The 21,372-nt window shown below is 37.5% G+C and overlaps 1 protein-coding gene across 1 annotated transcript; it reads right to left on the bottom strand.

Annotated features, from left to right (window-relative positions):
• Window positions 1-652: 652 nt before the first annotated feature.
• opn6a.L (opsin 6, alpha L homeolog) lies at window positions 653-17,635 on the bottom strand. Its single transcript, XM_018262428.2, has 6 exons — window positions 17,402-17,635; window positions 10,618-10,823; window positions 4,116-4,215; window positions 3,398-3,502; window positions 2,573-2,796; window positions 653-1,187 (listed from the first exon to the last, which is right to left on the bottom strand). The coding sequence occupies exons 1-6, from the start codon at window positions 17,520-17,522 to the stop codon at window positions 735-737; spliced, it is 1,209 nt and encodes a 402-aa protein (XP_018117917.1). The 5' UTR covers window positions 17,523-17,635; the 3' UTR covers window positions 653-734.
• Window positions 17,636-21,372: the final 3,737 nt, after the last annotated feature.

Genomic DNA, 21,372 nt, shown 5'->3' with positions numbered 1-21,372 from the left:
ATCTGGCATGATTTTTACAGACATCCTCCAGTATTTGATTTCGGGACCATTGAACTCATCATTACCACATGGATTCCAAAGCCTTTCATGCAATATGGATATTATTTATATAGCTGGTTTTGAAATACGATGTTAAGATGCTTGGGGGCAAATTCACTAAGCGCCGAAGCGCCGAACGCTAGCGTTACTTCGCTAGCGTTTGGCATTTTCGTTGCTGCGCAAATTCACTATTCACTATTCACAATTCATAGCACATAACCTAATTCATGTGAATCTGAAGGTTGGTAATATCACTGGGCATTCTGTATGTCTCGTCCTGCAGGGTGAGCAAATGCAGTCCTCTGCCAACATGTCGGCATAGGTCATTATTATAATCCAATAAAATCCAGTTGTTTCAACTATAAAATTTGCCAACATTTTTTTTTCTGGTTTTTACACTCGGGTGTATGAAAAATGCTCTGTTCATATGCTGATGCTCTGCAAATCTGTTGAAGAGTTCCACTGCATACTTTTAGATATTTCTAAATACCGATATGTTGACAAGAAGTATATACAAATCTGTTCTGTGCTAATCAGACAACTATTGAAATGGGAGGCTTTATTTTTGCAATATGTTTTACTTTATGGCAGAAATTACACATGAATGCATATCAAGATAATAAATATCACAACATATTTATTGGTATACATAAAAATATGGTACATGCTAACAAGACATTTCATTAGTATTTGCCTCATAATCGATCACATTGATAGCTGGGATTATCAGATACTAAATCAATATCTACAATATGGACATCCTTTGTTTGACGGGGAGGAGTATTACTTGGACTTCCAACCCCAGAGTCTTGGCTTGGTGCTGGCTGTAGATGCACTGGGTGCTCACTCTCAGTTTGTTCTCTTGCCCGGGGTGCTGACCCCTGCTTCTGTTTGATGTTCTTGAATCGCTTTAGTTTCACTGGATCCTTTTGGGCTTTTGCACATGGCAGCAGAACACTGAGATCTCTTCGGAACTTGGAGCTCATCCCAAAATAGATCAAGGGATTATAAAAACTAGCTGATTTCGCAAAGAGAGCGGCAAGAATACTTGTGAGACTTGGCACGTAGTAACCCAAGGCAGACCACATAGATATGACAGCGTATGGGGACCAGGCAATAATGAATGCTGTACAAATGACAACAGAAACCTGAAAGACAAAAAATTGTTATCACTTACATAATGTTTATTAGAAATCCCATCCGAGAAATTACTACAATATTAGGAGTGGCAAAATCTACAGTTTGGTACATCCTGAGAAAGAAAGAAAGCACTGGTGAACTCAGTAATGAAAAAAGACCTGGACATCCACGGAAGACAACAGTGGTGAATGATCGCAGAATCATTTCCATGGTGAAGAGAAACCCCTTCACACACCAAACAAGTGAACAACACTCTCCAGGAGGTAGGCGAATCAATATCCAAGTCTACCATAAAGAGAAGACTGCATGAAAGTAAATACAGAGGGTGCACTGCAAGGTGCAAACCACTCATAAGCATCAATGATAGAAAGGCTAGATTGGATTTTGTTAAAAACATCAGTTCTGGAAAAACATTCTTTGGACAGGTGAAACCAAAACCAACCTCTACCAGAATGATGGCAAGAAAAAAGTATGGATAAGGCGTGGAACAGCTCATGATCCAAAGCATACCACATCTCTATAAAACATGGCGGAGGCAGTGTGATGGCTTGGGCGTGCATGGCTGCCAGTGGCACTGGGACACTAGTGTTTATCCATGATGTGACACAGGACAGAAGCAGCCAAATGAATTCTGAGGTGTTCAGAGACACTTTCTGCTCAAATCCAACTAAATTTTCATAATGACCTAAAACATACAGCCAAAGCAACCCAGGAGTTTATTAAAGCAAAGAAGAATATTCAGTCACCTGATCTGAACCCAATTGAGCATGCACCAAGCATTTATAAGGATATCATTTAGAGAATATTCTTATAGAAGAGTCATGAATATTCTTATAAATGATATCCTTATAAATGCTTGGTGATGTCTTTAGTTATAATCAGTGCCTGTGGTGTAACTAGAGTGCACCTCCCGGCACACTCCGATCCCCATCCCACCTCCGCCCCGCATGCGCCCACTCATTGCCGTCTTGCACCCCCCGTCCTCAATGCAGGTAAGATAGCTGCTGGGGAGGAGGGGTTTTCTTATTATCTATAGAGGAAGTAGGTCTCCTTCCTCTATAGTTATCCCACTGCTCAGTGCTTTGTGATGTCATTTGTCACATAACTCAATTAAACTTGTGTATTATAATACATAAAGTACCCCCTTCTGTAAATTATGAGGATATTAGAAGTCACCTTGGAGTTCCATTACTTGTATAAAATCAGGGGGTACATGAGAGGCAAATAGTTTCTTAATGAGGCTATTGGAGATCAGCTTGCATTTAATAAGCATGTGTTATTTTGTACAAACGCATTGCAGCAGAAGATGTAAGGGGCAGGACACTGAGATCAATGGGTGCTGTAATACAGTTTTCTAGACAAAAGTTGGAACTTAAATAGTTAATCAATGTACCCTGGTAACATCTCGTTCCATTTTCCTCTGTCTGTCAGAAAGATCCCCTTCACTTGTCAAAGCACGACTTGATTTAACGGTATTAATAATTGACACATAGCAGAATACCATGACCATAACAGGAAGGAAGAAGCAGCAGATCAAAATGGCTATAATATATGATTTGTAAATGGTAGAGAAGCTGGCCTTGGTCCAGTCTATTTCACATGTCCCATACATGCGATCTGGAAAGAGAAGAATATAGATTGTTTGCTTAGACAGAAAAGGGACAATAATATTTAGTTTCAATAAAGGAAACAGTCTTCTATAGGAATAATTTCCAAACCATGGGTTAGATATTGTCTGATGTGGCCACACCCAAATTATACATATTGCTCTCAAAAGGAAGTTAGATGGAGTTACAACCCCTGTCCCCATACAAGAAAACAGAGTAAATAAGTGAATTAGCCAGTCTGCAGCTACAGGTATCGGACCTGTTTTCCAGAATGCTTGTGCCCTGGATCTCCTCACCATATCTACTAAAACATAATTTAAACATAATTAATTTAGTTGGAATCGAGTGCAAGGTACTGTTTAATTATTACAGTGAAAAGGATATTGTTTTAAAAAATATTATTTGATTTTTTTTAATTAAAATGTAGTCTATGGGAAATGACTGTCCATCACTTTGGAGTTTTCTGAATTATGGGTTTCTTGATAATGGATCCCATACCTGTACTGGCAATTCCTATCACAGTGCAATTGGTAGAGCATTTACTGTTTTTTAATAAATCTGTATATATATATATATATATATATATATATATATATATATATATATGTTACCTCTGTAGCTTCCCCATCCTAGCAGTGGTGCAACTGACCAAAACAGCGCTGCGATCCAGATTAAGGCCAATGAGATAGTGATGCTGCCATTGCTAATGCAGCTGGCTGAAAGAAAACACAGTGAATGTGATCAAAATTGGCTATGAGAGCAAAGTCTGTACATCATCATGTGATACTTTGATAACTGAAACCGCAACTGAAAATGGTTTTCTAATACAATACAGGGGAGTTACTGGGCTTATGGTACAGACAATCATCTATTACACCAAGAAAGTCTGCAGAGGTAATTATGAAAAACCTAAAGAAAAATTGTGATCTTAGTACTCATTCACAAAGAAGTCCTTGCCTCAGTGGATTTGAGCTATTATTATTCGCAAATTTGCAGCGAATTTTCATAAATTTGTGAAACTGCCACGAAAGTTCGCCGGGGTCAAAAACAATTGGACGCACGTTGGAAAAGCCGCTCACGTCAAACCGTTGTGCGTCAATACTATTCGAACATCCATTGACTTTAAAGCTGGCGTCAAAATTTTGACGCGAATTGACGCTGCCGTCGAGTTTCGCTAATTTTTCACCGTTTCGCAAATTTTGCAAAATTTTATGGCGAAGCAAAACAGGAGAGATAACGTTGCAAAGAGGCAGAACAGCAACATTTGACTGATTTTTGCTGCTAAAATGACAAAAATGCACAAACTTTTTTTTTTTTTTCCTCGCTTACCTCTTTGAGGGTGACAGCCTTTAATATAACGAGTAACACTGATCAGAGTGAGTGTATTTATACTGGCGAGACCAAACAGAAGTGTGAGAAATCCATCAACCTGAAACAGAAAGATACCATTGTTTATGGTATTTTATCTATCAAAGTCCAAAAATATCCCATTATTTTCTGAAATCTACTGTGACCAAATCCGCAGGGGTTATTTCCCCTTTTATTTCCCTTTTTTTTCCCCAATACATTTTCCTGAAAATTTCCTGTGCAGGAAAAAACTTTGTACGAATTTTTCGTCTGGATTATTGCAGATAAGTATATCTTCGGGACATCTCCCATTGACTTATATCCGTACAACCTCGGAAGGTCTAAGATGCAGGATTTTCAGATTCAGACTTTTTCCTTCCTCTGGGTATAATAAATCCCGAAAAACTTTAGTTTATTTCATAAAAAATACGGTTTTATAGTAAATTTTTTGAGTTTTTGACATTCTGAAAATTTCCTGTGTGGGAAAAAACCCCGAAAAAATTGTGAAAAAACTTATGAATTTTCCGAAAACTCATAAATTTCTGCCCGAATTATTGCATGAAACCCAGCACTTATCAAGATATCGTCGGGACTTCTCCCATTGACTTGTATGCAACCTCATCAAGTTTGAGATGCCGGATTTTCGGATTCAGACTTTTTCCATTCTCGGGGTATAATAAAAAAAAAAAATTTGAGAGTTTTTTTTCATAAAAAATACGGATTTCATAGAAAAAAATATAATTTTAAAGTGTTTGTCATTCTGACTTTAATAAATTACCCCCTTGGTGTTCTTGTAGATAAAAACCTGAAAAGAAAGTCTTGGGACTGAACTTTCAGTTTTATATTACTGTAATGTGTGTGGCACAAAACCAATAACAAATCAGCTCATTGAAACATACTGTATCTATTAAAGGTAACATTAAATAAAACCAACAATTTCATACCCCGTAACTCACCAAAGTACACAAGCTGACTTTATTACAGATGCAAGAAGAGAATCACCAATACTACTGCCATGCCAATCATTTCTTGTTACCTGACATACTAAGAATATGTATCAGTGTTTGGTTTCTATTATTACACTGTAATCACAAATCAGAAGCAAGAATATAGTGCTGTTAAAGTATTCCGTGTTAATGCATTCAGTAGTAGTTGTATCAAAACAAAAATAGTGGGTCATGCATATTATAGGTAGTATAATGGGGAATTTGGTCATAGAGGACTTGAAATACATTTTATTGTGCAGTGTGACATGTTTGATTGCTGAACTACAGCTCCCATTATGGGTTTACCCTAAATAATACTGCTCTTTAGTATGACATTGACATTAGTATGAAAATCAAATTGAAACTTAAACAGAAACTCAACTCAAGAAATTGTCCAGCACCCTTATCTTCTAGGCTAGAAGTGTGTGCTTTCCTGTTATTAAAGCTTTTATATAAGGTCAGATAAGTAAGAATGTTACCTGGCATTCTCTGTAATCCAATTTTCACAGATTGATTGAAAACAGATTGCAGAAGGAGCTGTGGTCTACCAAGATACACTGCTCTACTAATCCCGCATTATCCGCTGCTAAACCTACTGGAAATCCACTGAGTACTTTTCAGCCACTGTTTAATTATGATGAATATTGATTCCTGCAAATTTATATCTATAACCCTAGTTATATTACTAAAGTGATTACATGCAAATAACATATTTAAACAGAAAACAGAAAAAATGTTTGTAACGTTGCTTGTATACAAAAAGTGATCATGACGAGGCTCTTTATAGCTACAGGAACTTGAACATTTGAGTTTGTTGCCTCCCCCCTGCAGTGGTGCACTTCCCATGTGGTAGTGATGTACGGATGTACGCTCCTGACCCTAACCTGCCTGTTTGATAACCACACCCGACCCTAACCCGACAAACCTCCATATTTGTAGACCTGTGATGGGCACATGAAAAAGTTCAGCCCGCATCCACCCCCGGGCAGCGAAAGTTGTGTTGTGTTACTCAGAATATGTAATGCAAATGTGTTTGCAAATATGTTTCTCACCATAAATCGACATGCTTTTGGGAAATTTAAACAATTTCTATTTGTGATTTTTCTTCATATAACCTGATAACTATTTGTCAGTTTTACCTATCATCCCATAACCTACGAGTAGCTCCAACATTCCTTTTACAGTAGCCATGGATAGATATCAGCGTTACCTTGATGAACAGATAAGCCATGACAAAAATAGAGATCCATTTTCTGCCGACAAATTATGTTTCTAGTCACCACATGCTTAAACAGCAAGTCGCAACCCTGAGTATGAGGCGGCATTGACTCGGTGGGTTGTAAATCAACAGGCTGGGAACTCAACAATTAAAATAGTTTTAGAAAGGAGAGGATAGACAGGGTTTTACAGTAGTTTAACTTAATTATAAATTCCACCATACGCTACAAAATATTCCTCTTAACCTTATAGTATACCTTTAAAGGGGTTGTTCACCTTTAAATTGTTCACCTTTAAATTGTTTTTAATTTTTAAATATTTGTGGTTTTTGAGTTATTTAGCTTTTTATTCAGCAGCTCTCTTGTTTGCAATTTCAGCAATCTAGTTGCTAGAGTCTAAATTACCCAAACATCCATGCACTGATTTAAATAAGAGACTGTAGCAATAACAAAACATTTGTAGCTTTACAGAGTATTTGTTTCTAGATGGGGTCAGTGAACCCCATTTAAAAGCTGGAAAGAGTCAGTAGAAGAAGGCAAATAATTCAAACGCTAATAAAATGAAAAAATGAAGAGCCACTGAAAAGTTGGTTAGAATTAGCCATTCTATAACATACTAAAAGTTGAGATGGACCACATCTTTGAAGAGAAAAATCTCCTTAGTAGTTCAAGGAAAACCAAACCATATCTCTATGTATGGTTTACTTCACCTTTATATTTGGTTTCTAAATATTCAGCAGAGCCTTCAATTCTGCCTCTGTGGGCTTAACGATTAAGCATGCTTTGGGTTGTGGTTCTTTCAGGTAACCATAATGGGGTGAGAAAGTAAGTTCTGTTGTTGTTACACAAGCCTATAGTCAGAAATATTTTAGATACAGTATTAGTGGCTTGCCTGTGCCCATTTCCTGTACATTAATATAAAGAATATTTCCCACAATCTTCTTGGTGAGTCTATGGTGAGAGAACTGTTATCTGACAACTTAATGTTTTTAGCTTCCAAAATCAAAAGGAACATCTTGATTATCAAAATGGTACACTTCTCCTCAAAATTCTTTACAGCTAATCAGAAGGATCTTTTTAGGAACCTGTAGGCTTCCACTATTTTGGATTCGGCTGAACCCCCAAATCCTTTGCAAAAGATTCGGCCAAATACCGAACCGAATCTGAACCCTAATTTGCAAGCTAGGGGTTCGGAAGGGGAAAACATTTTTTACTTCCTTGTTTTGTGACAAAAAGTCACACATAATTTGCATATGTAAACCAAATCCTGGTTTGGTGCATCCTTGGTGCATGGCCAATAACGTTAACCTTGTATATGCAAGGTGTAACGACCGGCACTCAGTAATTGAAAAATGAATAAATGAATAAAGTTTCTTTATTCCACTATGTTACTGTGATTTCAACACAGTAAGGCCTTTCAATGGGAGAACTATATCGGCAGACATGTTACAGAATTAAAAAATGTTGTATATTGTATGTTCTGTTTATTTTGCTACATGTAGGATATTTCTAAATAACCTGTACTGACTATACAAAATCATATTGTGTCATAAATGTCATTATTCTATCAGGATATATGAGAGGAAGTATGAAGGGAGTAACTGGCAACATTATGCCACTAGTTAGTGCAACTAAATGGCAGAAGCTCATTGTGTATTATCTGTTTTATTACCTGAATTAGCAGATGGAATGGTTGGAATGCAATGTATTAAAAGTTTATAGCTGGAGAGACTGTGTGAACCAGACAAGTATAAAGAGGAGACCAAGGGAAACACTGGAAAAGCAAAACTTCAATAATAAAAATTCAAATTAGCAATGTAAATCTTAAGACAGAAATAGAAAGGTAGAAAAGAAAATATGGAAACAGGTACTCGCAGTGCTGCGATGCAACATTTTTATTTACAAGACATGTTTCATGCTTCTGCTCTATTTCGAGTGCTAAACCCAATGTACCATTACCACATACTTAAGGAAATAGCCACACCGCCAACGCACTACACACTGTAATTTGTTAGCTGTAACTGCTGTGATGGCTCATAAAAAGTACAACAGTGGGCACATTTACTATTGGTCGAATATCGAGGGTTAATTAACCCTCGATATTCGACCAACAAAGTAAAATCCTTCGACTTAGAATATCGAAGACGAAGGATTTACCGCATTTCGTTCGATAGTTCGATCGAAGGAACTATTCGAAGGATTTTAATTCATCGATCAAATGATTTTACTTCGATCCAAAAATGCTAAGAAAGCTTATGGGGAAGGTCACCTTGATGTGAAAAGCAGCAATGTGAAAAGTTATGCCTTTGCAAGAACAAATTTTGCTTTGCAGTAATTTAATATTGTTTTTGCAAACCCAGAAACTGTTTAGCGACCACTTCCGACAGTGGAAGACCATTTTATAGTTTGCGCCAATGCCCAGTGAATGTGATAAAACTTCTTACTGAAAAAGTCGTTATGTTTGCTCCAAAAGATTACGACACCTTCAAGCACTTCTTAAGAGTGCGCAATTAAAATTCGCAATGCAACAACAGTTTAAGGAACAAGGAATTAAGAGGGTTATTTATTAAATTCCGAATGCCAAAAACCCCAAAAAATCGTGTTTTTTTACTATAAAATCAGATTTTTTAGTGGAAAAATTTTCTGGATTATTATACCCCGAGGATGGAAAAAGTCAGAATCCGAAAATCCAGCATCTCAGACCTGCCTAGGTTGTGTATAAGTCAATGGGAGAAGTCCTGAAGATATCTTGATCAGCGCTGGGTTTCGTGCAATAATCCAAAGATTTGTGGTTTTCACGCAAAAATCTAAAAATAAATTTCGGGTCGAAAGTCCGAAGAATTTCGCACAGGAGATTTTTGGAGGGAAAGTATTGATAAATAAGGGAAAAAACCTGTGTGGATTTGGTCAGAGTAGTTTTCAGAAAATAATGAGATAAATTTGAACTTTGATTAATAGGTGTTTTTTTTATACAGGTCATGGAACTCTGAGGTGACTTCTAATATCCTCATATTTTATTTATTATAATATACAAGTTCAATGTCAGAAATCACATGGCAAAGCTCTAATTATAACTGATGGCATCACTAAGCACTGTATATAAAGGAATCACAAGAACAAAAAATGATAAAATATAACTTATTCTGTACAGCTACATTGTACATTGTGGGTGGATGGACTTAACAATTAAAGGAGAACTAAAGCTTAACTAAAGAAGTAGGCTAGAAATGTTGCACATTTGTTTTGAGCTTCTGCACCAGCCCAGGCAACCACAGGCCTTTAGCAGTAAAGATCTGTGTCTCCAAAGATGCCCCAGTAGCTCCCCATCTTCTTTTCTGTTGATTCACTGCATATGCTCTGTGCTACTGTCACTTACTGAGTTTAGGGACCCACTCACAATATACAGTACACATAGAATATAAATGTCACAATATAAGGCTGATTAGTAATTAATACAGATAATACACAAGGCAGCACAGAAACCAGTGCAACTAGCATCAGAATTTAACAATCAGCCCTGTAGCATCATCTTATATTACAGACCAACCTCATTTTCTGCTTGATAATTAGTGATGACCTCTAAGCTTAGCTTCTCAACAGCTGCTCAGAGCTCACTGAGCATGTGAGTGTCGCAGACACTTTCCAAGATGGTGACCCCCTGTGACAAGTTTGAACTCCTGGATCATTGCTGCTATTGAGAAGCTGAAACTTTAGGCTGGTGCAAAAAGTTCAGTATATAGTATATGGGATTTTTAGCCATATTCGTATTTAAGCTTTAGTTCTCCTTTAAGGGGACAGCAGTTATCTCTGTAACTACAGCGAACATGCTACATCTCCCTTTCTGTAACTGTAACTCTATGTAGCAGAGGTGCGTTGGTGCAGTATATAATGGTAGCAATGCTTTCCATGGATTTAATTACATGTAGCACAGAAATGTAATTACAGTGAACACTTCATTATTTACAATTTCACCAGCTGATACTGTATATCAGAAATGTTAATGTTCAAGTTGAGACATTCAACTAATTCTCAGTGTCGCACAGACTGGGGCATCACAATATTCATAACAGCAAATTGTAGGACAACTAAAAAAGCAGAAGATATGTAGAGAAAATGTACTGAAAATACTAAAAACTTTGTAGGGCAAATTTTTTCCATATATTCTGAGGCAGAGGTCCTTCAAAAAAGCCCTATCTGTAAATTAATTCTGTATATGTATCCTACAAACTAAAGAATTTCTCATGTCTAATTCACATTCATTATTTCATATGAAAACAGTACCTGACAGGTCCATATGGATGTAATTAGAAAACCATCGTCCCTGAAAACATTGAAGATTTCAATGATTCCTCTAGAATATCCGAAGACAGATGTGCTTGCGTCGGACACAGCCAGGTTAAAGGTTAGATAATCCGTGGGTAGCAAATTGGCCCTCTGCTTGTATAGTATAAATATTACAATACTGTTTCCAAACCATGATAACCAGCCTACAATGGAATGAAACAAAAAAACAAAACTAAAAATCTAGGAAAAGATTATACTTAACATGGTAAACCGTGAACCAAAAGTGAATTATCATATTTATTAAAAGGTAACTGGGATAATGAGTGCTAGCAAGATTGAAGGTCTGACTCAGTGCACAGTCTGTCATATGTATGCAGATTTGGAACAAGAGATCCAAAATGCTTACCTCTGTGGTGGATGTGAGCAAATTGCCACTTTGGAGGCTCAAGTTAGAGCACTAGAGCAACAAATTGCAACACTGCGGTCGATTGACAATCTTGAAAGGAGTCTTTTGCTCACTGAGCAGGACCTAGCGGGGTCAGATAGTTTGGGGGGAACAAAACAGCAGCAGGATGTTGAGGCAGCTAGCTGGGTGACAGTTAGAAAATCTAAGGTGGGCAAAAGGAAAATGGAGGCTGATCCGGAGATTATACATCGCAACAAATTTGCCAGATTGTGTGAAGATGATGGGAGTATGAACTCTGGATTGGCAATTCTAGATGGGGCTGATCTCTCTAACAGCCGGGAGACCAGTTTCTCTAGTAGTGGTGGGGGGGAGAGTAGAGTCAGGCCTAAGCAGATTGTGGTTGTAGGGGACTCAATTATTAGGAAAGTGGATAGGGTAATTTGTCGTCCGGATCGCTACAACCGAACAGTTTGCTGTCTACCTGGTGCCAGGGTTCGGCATGTGGTTGATCGGATAGACAAATTATTGGGTGGGGCTGGGCACGACCCAGCTGTCTTAGTGCATATCGGTACTAATGACAAAATAAATGGTAGATGGAAGACCTTAAAGAATGATTTCAGGGATCTAGGCTCTAAGATCAAGGAAAGGTCTTCCAATGTAATCTTTTCTGAAATTTTGCCTGTGCCACGTGCAAGTTTAGGAAAACAGCGGGAGATTAGGGAGCTTAATGCGTGGCTCAAGTCTTGGTGCAGGAAGGAAGGGTTTGGGTTCCTAGAGCACTGGGCTGACTTTTCGTTGGGGTACAACCTATATAGCCGTGACGGTTTGCACCTCAATGGAAGGGGGTCCGCGGTGCTAGGGGAAAGAATGGCTAAGAGGTTGGAGGAGTGTTTAAACTAGGCAAGAGGGGGGTGGGTGAGATAAAGGATTATGGGGAAGCTAGTGTAGACGGGGTAGTGGGGTTAGTAAGGGGTCATGGGGGAGGAGTGAGGGGGGCATACAGTTTACCAGCTAAGGAGGTCCCTCTGTTACAAGGAAAACAGAATAATACTAACTTAACGTATAATTCTTCACTAAGTAATGCACATTTCAAAAGTAAAAGTAGTAACCTCCGCTGTATGCTGGCAAATGCACGGAGTTTGTCAGGTAAAATGGGAGACCTAGAATTAATTGCATGCTCTAAAAATTATGATATAATTGGTATCACTGAGACCTGGTGGGATGAAACATGTGACTGGATTGTGAATTTAAATGGTTACACCCTTTTTAGGAGGGACAGAGGGATTAAAAAGGGTGGAGGAGTGGGTTTGTATGTAAAGCCTGAATTAAAGCCATGCGCTAAAGAAATAAAAATAGCTGGCACTGGTGAGGGTGTAGAATCACTCTGGGTAGAGATTTCGACTGGGCAAAAGGTATCAAAAAGAATTATCATTGGTGTATGCTATAAACCACCTCGTATAAGTGTCGAGTATGAAGCCCAGCTACTCTTGCAGATACAAGCGGCTTCACAGCTGGGTCAAGTTGTTGCTATGGGTGACTTCAATTATCCAGACATTGACTGGGGTAATGGGGTTGCTAAGACAGAAAAAGCTAGTAGGTTTGTAAATATGCTGAATGACAACTTTTTATTCCAGCTCGTTCAAGAACCTACTAGGAATAACTCTCTTTTGGACCTTGTAATAACTAACAATACTGAACTCATCTCTAACATTTGTGTGGGTGAGCATTTAGGGAATAGTGATCATAACATGGTCTCCTTTGAGATTCTGTTGCAGAAGCAATTCTATAAGGGAGTAACTAAAACACTAAATTTCAGACGTGCAAACTTTGACAGTATAAGGGCATCTCTGCAACATATTAAGTGGGAAATGCTTTTCACAGGGTTAAACACAGAACAAAAATGGGAAGTCTTTAAAATGCTGCTTAATAAATATACTTGTCAGTATATTCCACTTGTAAGCAAGGAACGTCGTTGCAAAGCAAAACCTTTTTGGTTCAATAGAAGCGTTGGTGTTGAGGTGGGTAAGAAAAGACGTGCTTTTAAGGCTTTCAAGTTAGCTGGTACAGCCGAAACATTTATAAGGTACAAGGAGGCCAATAAATCATGCAAAGAAGCTATAAGGCAAGCTAAAATTGCTATAGAAAAGGATATTGCAGCAAGCAGTAAAAAAAATCCCAAATTATTTTTTAAATATGTCAATAGTAAAAAAATGAAGCAGGAAGGGGTGGGACCCTTACTATCAGAGGGGGATCAGCTGGTTGATGAAAACAAAATAAAAGCGCAGATTCTGAACTCGTATTTTTCATCTGTTTACACAAATGAAGAACCAGTAAGTGAAGGTTTCCTTCTTAACACTCCCAATTCTAGTAATACGACTAATGATGCATGGTTCACACAAGAAGAAATTCAAAAGAGACTTGAACAGGTTAAGATTAACAAAGGTCCAGGGCCAGATGGTATTCATCCCAGGGTAATTAGCGAGCTTAGCTCTGTGATTGCCAAACCTCTTTACTTAATTTTTCAGGATTCATTGAGATCTGGTATTGTGCCAAGAGACTGGCGAATTGCTAATGTGGTGCCTCTATTCAAAAAAGGATCCCGTTCTCAGCCTCAAAACTATAGGCCAGTTAGTCTGACGTCAGTATTAGGAAAGCTTTTCGAAGGGTTAATAAAGGATAAGATACTGGACTTCATAGCAAATCATAATACTATGAGTTTGTGCCAGCATGGTTTTATGCGTAATAGATCTTGCCAGACTAACTTAATTTCTTTTTACGAGAATGTAAGTAGAGACCTCGATTCTGGGATGGCAGTGGATGTGATTTACTTAGACTTTGCTAAAGCATTTGATACAGTGCCACACAAAAGGTTACTGGTTAAATTAAGGAATGTTGGCCTGGAACATAGTATTTGTACCTGGATAGCGAACTGGCTAAAAGATAGACTACAAAGAGTGGTGGTAAATGGAACATTTTCTAATTGGACCAGTGTTGTTAGTGGAGTACCGCAGGGCTCTGTACTAGGTCCCTTGCTTTTCAACTTGTTTATTAATGACCTGGAGGTGGGCATTGAAAGTACTGTTTCTATTTTTGCAGATGATACTAAATTGTGCAGAACTATAGGTTCCATGCAGGATGCTGCCACTTTGCAAAGTGATCTGTCTAAACTGGAAAACTGGGCAGCAAACTGGAAAATGAGGTTCAATGTTGATAAATGCAAGGTTATGCACTTTGGCAAAAATAATATAAATGCAAGTTATACACTAAATGGCAATGTGTTGGGAGTTTCCTTAAATGAAAAGGATCTAGGGGTCTTTGTAGATAACACGTTGTCTAATTCTGGGCAGTGTCATTCTGTGGCTACTAAAGCAAATAAAGTTCTGTCTTGCATAAAAAAGGGCATTAACTCAAGGGATGAAAACATAATTATGCCTCTTTATAGGTCCCTGGTAAGGCCTCATCTGGAGTATGCAGTTCAGTTTTGGACTCCAGTCCTTAAGAGGGATATAAATGAGCTGGAGAGAGTGCAGAGACGTGCAACTAAATTGGTTAGAGGGACGGAAGACTTAAATTATGAGGGTAGACTGTCAAGGTTGGGGTTGTTTTCTCTGGAAAAAAGGCGCTTGCGAGGGGACATGATTACACTTTACAAGTACATTAGAGGACATTATAGACAAATGGCAGGGGACCTTTTTACCCATAAAGTGGATCACCGTACCAGAGGCCACCCCTTTAGACTAGAAGAAAAGAACTTTCATTTGAAGCAACGTAGAGGGTTCTTCACAGTCAGGACAGTGAGGTTGTGGAATGCACTGCCGGGTGATGTTGTGATGGCTGATTCAGTTAATGCCTTTAAGAATGGCTTGGATGATTTTTTGGACAGACATAATATTAAAGGCTATTGTGATACTAAACTCTATAGTTAATATAGGTATGGGTATATAGAATTTTAATTAAAAGTAGGGAGGGGTGTGTGTATGGATGCTGGGTTTTCATTTGGAGGGGTTGAACTTGATGGACTTTGTCTTTTTTCAACCCAATTTAACTATGTAACTATGTAACTATGTAAGGCACTGTATTGGTAATAATATTAGACACAAAATCCTATTTTCATAATATAAATCTTTAGATAAATGTATATTTTCAAAATAAGCTGCATCTGATTTGCATAAGTAAATATTATAGGTGGGTTATGTATTATAAGGTGCAAAGTTTGCTACTGTTCTAGTCACCTATAACAACCAATCAGCAGGTAGCATTTCCTGGTCTCCTGTTAAAAAAAAGTAAAACTCTAATTGGTCAGTTTCTGCAGCTGGGCAAACTTAGTGCATTTTATTACATTACTTACAAGAAGCTACAATAACTCAACTAGAGTTCAACTGATTAATCTGAATTGGTATGCCTGGGGCCTTATTCTATAACACACATACCTGAATCTGTCTGGACACTATGTAGTGCAACAAAATAAAGGCACAATGTTCTATGTTTCTATCAACTAAAGCAAAAATGTGGAGGCCCACAGGACATTTGCAGTCCTTCAAGCAGTTTTATTGCTCTCTTCCTGCCCAGGGGGTCCTTAGACTACTTTGTATGACATAATCATCTTGCTATCTTTTTAATATAATTAAGCCCAAATCAAATAATGTCCTTTGAGCATGGCACATTCGTAGAATCAGATTATAACAGGGTCCAGACTAGAGCAGATGCCGTATGTATGGCCACAAATTGATAATGATTATACAAGCAGTTATTTGCCTCTGCATATTAAAGCTAGCTACATGAGACTGGTCTTCACAAGGATTCTTAGTAACACATATGTACCTGGCCATAGATGTCTTAAAACAATCTAAGGGTAATTTAATAACAGATGCAATGGTTTTTCCATTCCTAGCAACTAACTGGACATTTGTTCTAAAACCACAGACCAGTTAATACTACCCACTAATGAGTTGTTATAGGCTGCTAGAACTTGTGCTATGTTTGCATTGTTGTTGCATTACTAATATGAATTTGAAAATATATTCTCCAGAATCCAGACTTATCCATGTAAAAATGCTTAGGTTTAGCACAGCATGCAAGCTATTGGACCAGAGACCAATTGGTCACGTATTATTATTAGCAATTATTTATGCAGAAACGTTACATGGACTGACAAATTGCATTGATGCTCAAACCCTAATGTGGTAGTACTGGGCATGCAAGTTCTGGTCAACCAATGCCCTCAATACACATAGTAAATCAGGTCACCAGTCACCATTGGTGTAATAAGTGATCTAGTTGGTAACCTCAACAATCATGTTAGATTACTCACATTTTGCTAGTGGAGCTGACATTGGGACTGACAAGAGCACAAGTTGAGTCACATGTGATTGTAAACTCCACCATTAAGAAATAATGGCAAACATCCCACTTTTGCATATAATAGGTACCGGCGCCATTTTCATTTGACACATTGTATACACACCAGGGAGGAACATGGAAACCCCACATCTCTTATATATAAAGAGCACAGTTGGGCCTAATACAGTTGTAGAAATGATATTGTTAGAAGTCTCATTATGGTAAGCATTCACATTGGGACAGCAGCTCCTGAGTAGAAATACAAATTATTCTTGTCTTTGAAAATGGACATTTATGTGTCTCTAGTTAGAGATAAAAGATCATGGACCATAAGTAAAAAAGTGCCTGCCTTCCTATTATATACAGGCTGGGAAATGTACAAGAACAATAACATTCTGCAATCTTTATATTCTCAACTTTACACATACGTAAAGCTTTTTCAATGTCATTTCTGTATTCTATTGATTAGAGGAACTTATTGAACAGTGTAATAACCAGATGGGACTGAATCATATACTGTAACAATCACATGAAATTGCATGCAGATGCTGGAGAAATGAAAAGCATTTACAGTTTGAAGAACGTTGAAACAGTTTCTGTGTGATTTTTCTGCAAAACTAATAGACTCATTCGCCTCAGGACATTGGGGTTTCAGATTTTTTGGTGGATCCTCCTCATGTCAGTTAGAGATTTTGTGCATGAAAACATTGTTTTAACAGTCAATTCTGCAACTCTGGTTATAATCCAAGACAACAAATAAACCCCTCTAATTCACCATCAAGCTGGACCCCACCGAATTGCAACCACCTTCCACAGAGGCCACACCCATAGTCTGGAAATCACTGTTTTACAGGGTTTTGTTACAAACACACCAAGTTCTAATTTCGGTATGTTGGTGCTCTGCATGAAATAAGGCAGTCTATGTGCTTTTTTATCATATATCAACATGCATCTTGCTTATACCTACACAAACACTGCATTTTACTGTAATAAAAGGATCAGATGTGCTGCTAATAATATTTATTGTGTACCTACCCAGGGTTAGGAGATAGATGCCGATAATAGTCTCTCCTTGTTCGGATATGGGATTTTCCTTCTGCAGTAAAGTCAAATTGTTGTTCCTCCATGGAGCTGGGCGTGGGAATTGTAGGGACATTTTTCATAGGCTTGATTTAGATGGAAAACTGTTCGAGCTCTTTGGTTTTGTTACATAAAAGGTAAACTTTCATCCAGTGAATTGAGTGGCCTGCTGCTATCTCCCATGGTAAGATTAACAAATTAAGACTGGAAATCTTCTCAACAGAGAGCCGCGTAAACCTTTGACCTCCTCCTTATTCTCTAATCCTGTCTATAAATATATGTACGTGCCACAGAATACAGCATTGCTTAAATTAAGTATATCTAGGCAATTTTCATTTAAAAGTGGAGTTGTAGGGGGTTATTTATCAAAGTCTGAATTTATCTCAATATTTTCTGCTAATCAAATCTGCTCAGATTTTTTTCTGCTTATTTATTATTACATTTTCCAGAAAATTTGCTTTGCAGGAAAAAAAATCTGATTTTCACTATTTTTTTCAGATTTTTGCCCGAAAACTTTGGGGTATTGCACGAAACCCAGCGCACATCAAAAAATCATTGGGACTTCTCCCATTGACTTATATGCAACCTCGACAGGCCTGAGATGCCGGATTTTCTGATTCAGACTTTTCCATCCTCGGGGTTTAATAAATTCCGAAAAAATAATTTCTTAAAAGTTTAGTAATAACCCCCTTAGACTGCGAAGAGGGCAAACTGTATCAAACTGCTCCTGTGTATGTGTGAGTTGTGGTTTCCCACATACAGGAAGGACATAACAGTGGCAATTCAATGAAATAAACAGGTATAACACTCACAAATATGGTAAATCCAGAGAGATCCCGTTAATGAGCCTTGCTTTATGCATTATATTGACAATTTAAAAAAAAACATTTTTTAATGTTCATCATTTTTATAAAGAAAGCAAACTGTAAGTATTTATTCAATATTCTCTCAATTACAATTGAAATGTGTCTGTCATATCTGTAAATACAAAGCATGAAATAAAAAAGAAAGGAGAAATAGACCAGTTTTGAGACCAATTTCCCAGAGCTCAAAAAGTAAAGATAGAGCATGTATTCTCTCCACAGTTGGAGGATTTGAAAAAGTAGTATATGCACACTGTGGAGCATATTTATCAAGGGTCGAATTTCGAATTTGAAAAACTTAGAGATTCAAACAGACCAACTGAAATTAAATCGGTTTTCTTTTGGCTGAATAGGTCCATTTTCGATCGAATAAGTCCATATTTGCCCAAATCGTACAAATTGAAGCAATAGCGCATTTGATGAAATTTGAATCAAAATTTTTCCCAAAAAAACTTTGATTTTTCACAGTCCACCAATTGACTCCAAATAGGTTCTAGGAGGTCCCCCATAGGCTAAAACAGCAATTCGGCAGACTTTAGATGGCTAATGGTCGAAGTCAAATTTTTAAAGAGACAGTACAATTTCAATATTCGAATTTTCGAATTTTTTTCAAATTTGAAACTTTGGACTATTCCTATTCCCTAGTTGAGGTACACAAAAATAGCTCGAAATTTTAATTTTTTTAATTCGAAAATTCACCTCGACCTTTGATAAATCTGCTGTTCTGGATTATTCAAGGGATATTTTTATATCTGTTCTCCAATGTTATTTTGCAGTTTTGGTTTTCAGTGACCCTTGGAATTGGGTGTCAGTAAGTGGGTGTTCACAATACAGAAGAACCCATTGGGCACAGAAATGAACATATGCTTCGATTGCCTTTCAGTGCACAATGCCTGGCTAGCTACGTGGCTTTACTGTGATACTGTTCCAGGACAGTATTTGGCCTTTTAACATGCCCCATGACCTAAAGCACCATCCCTAAATGAATACTTTTTCTAAAGTGTATTGACTGACACACCATCTGACATACAAGTTACATCATGATTTCATATGTTCATTCTTGTGCCTGGATACAAAATTAACTAAAAACTATGGAAAAATCCTTATCATGAATATGTTCAGTCTAGTGCCTGGAATTGATCATTTAAATGTGTCAGCAAAGAAATATTTCCCAAGATATGACAGTGAGTGCTTATCCTGTAAAATTAAATTGAGCTGTTAGTGATTCCAGGGTTTATGGCTGTGTCAATGATGTAGGAATTCTCAGAAAAATGCTGAAAGGCAAGTAGAAAACATGGTGATTTGCATCCTAATTGCATCCCAATTTAATAAAAATACCTTCATTGCTTACCATTTGGGTTGGAATTCCTTTTGGGACTCTCAAATGGTTAGTACTGAGTTGCCATAAGATGCTCATATAAGTCACTGGTTACCATGTTTTCTATTTTCCTATCCCCTCGCCTAGGGATAATGTAGTTTAAAGAGGGGAAGACTGGGGTCTCTCTCTATCTGTGCCCTACCAGTGTCTCAATTAATTATTTTTCTTCTGCAGTAAAAACAATGCAATCCAAGAATTAGTGATAAGTAAAACTGCATTTTTGCTGCATTTTCTTAAAACAAATGCATTGGAGTCAACAGTCATTTTTCTCGTGCCAAATGCATAGGAGTCAATTGGCGGTTAATCTCCTGTTTTGTTTTTTTCAGAAAAAAAAGCCCACTTTTTCTACTGCAGATTTGTTAAAATGTTTGCCACTCACAAAAACACCAAGTAAGTAATGTAAGTAATGTAAGTAATGTGCCATTTTCCAGGAAATTCTGCAAAGAAAAAAATATCTATGAATTCACCTCTTTAGAATAAACAATGTTCAAAAAAATGTGCTTTGTCTTGGTATCCTAGCCAAATATTATTTGCTAAACCTGAAAAATAAAATAAAATTTATAAAGAAGGTACATATATGATAAAGGTACTTACGGTACATAAAATACCTGCCACAATGACTTCACCGCTAGCAGCAATGAAATATTTAAAGATTTTTATAATACAAACAAGTTTTACATTTATCCCATAATCTTGGGATTACAACAAATTACAGGCCAATTCAACAGAAACGGCTAGATTATGATTTCTATGTAAGGTTTCTAGAAAGAGGGGGAATAATCTTATTAGGGATTAAGCTATTTTAGTCACAAGAAAAAACATAAAGAGGATTTACATTTTGCACTATGGACATATTTAAACATTTAAGACAGAATGTCTTTCTTTTCCCAGTGTTTACACAATACAATTCTTCTCATGAGCTTTATGAGCTTTATGTGCACCTTATTGAGTTTCACCAAGCAACCATAATGTATGGGCCAAATAGCACTGGGAATAGCATTTCTAAAAAAAAAACACACAGCCAGAGATAGGGTGGGTACATATAGGTCATATATATGACTTTATTAGAACTTTATTAGAAATGTTTGTGCAAATGCTTGAAGTGGCCACCTATTATTAAAAATGTCCAAGGAAGCAAAATAAAGACAAAAGAGATCCTCTAATGCCCTAGACATGAGCCCACTATAAGACAAATGTGGCATGCCCCTCAAATGGTTAAAGGGATACTGTCATGGGAAAAAAAAATTAATAGTGCTGATCCAGCAGAATTCTGCACTGAAATCGCTTCTCAAAAGAGCAAACAGATTTTTTTATATTCAATTTTGAAATCTGACATGGGGCTAGACATTTTGTCAATTTCCCAGCTGCCCCAAGTCATGTGACTTGTGCTCTGATAAACTTCAATCACTCTTTACTGCTGTACTGCAAGTTGGAGTGATATCACCCCCCCCTCCCCTCCCCCCCCCCAGCAGCCAAACAAAAGAACAATTGGAAGGTAACCAGATAACAGCTCCCTAACACAAGATAACAACTGCCTGGTAGATCTAAGAACAACACTCAATAGTAAAAACCCATGTCTCACTGAGACACATTCAGTTACATTGAGAAGGAAAAACAGCAGCCTGCCAGAAAGCATTTCTCTCCTAAAGTGCAGGCACAAGTCACATGACCAGGGGCAGCTGGGA

The sequence above is a fragment of the Xenopus laevis genome, chromosome 5L, assembly GCF_017654675.1.
Source record: "Xenopus laevis strain J_2021 chromosome 5L, Xenopus_laevis_v10.1, whole genome shotgun sequence".
Taxonomy (NCBI): Eukaryota; Metazoa; Chordata; class Amphibia; order Anura; family Pipidae; genus Xenopus; species Xenopus laevis.
The sequence above is the reverse complement of the archived record's forward strand: the minus strand, read 5'-3'. Positions and strand labels throughout refer to the sequence as shown.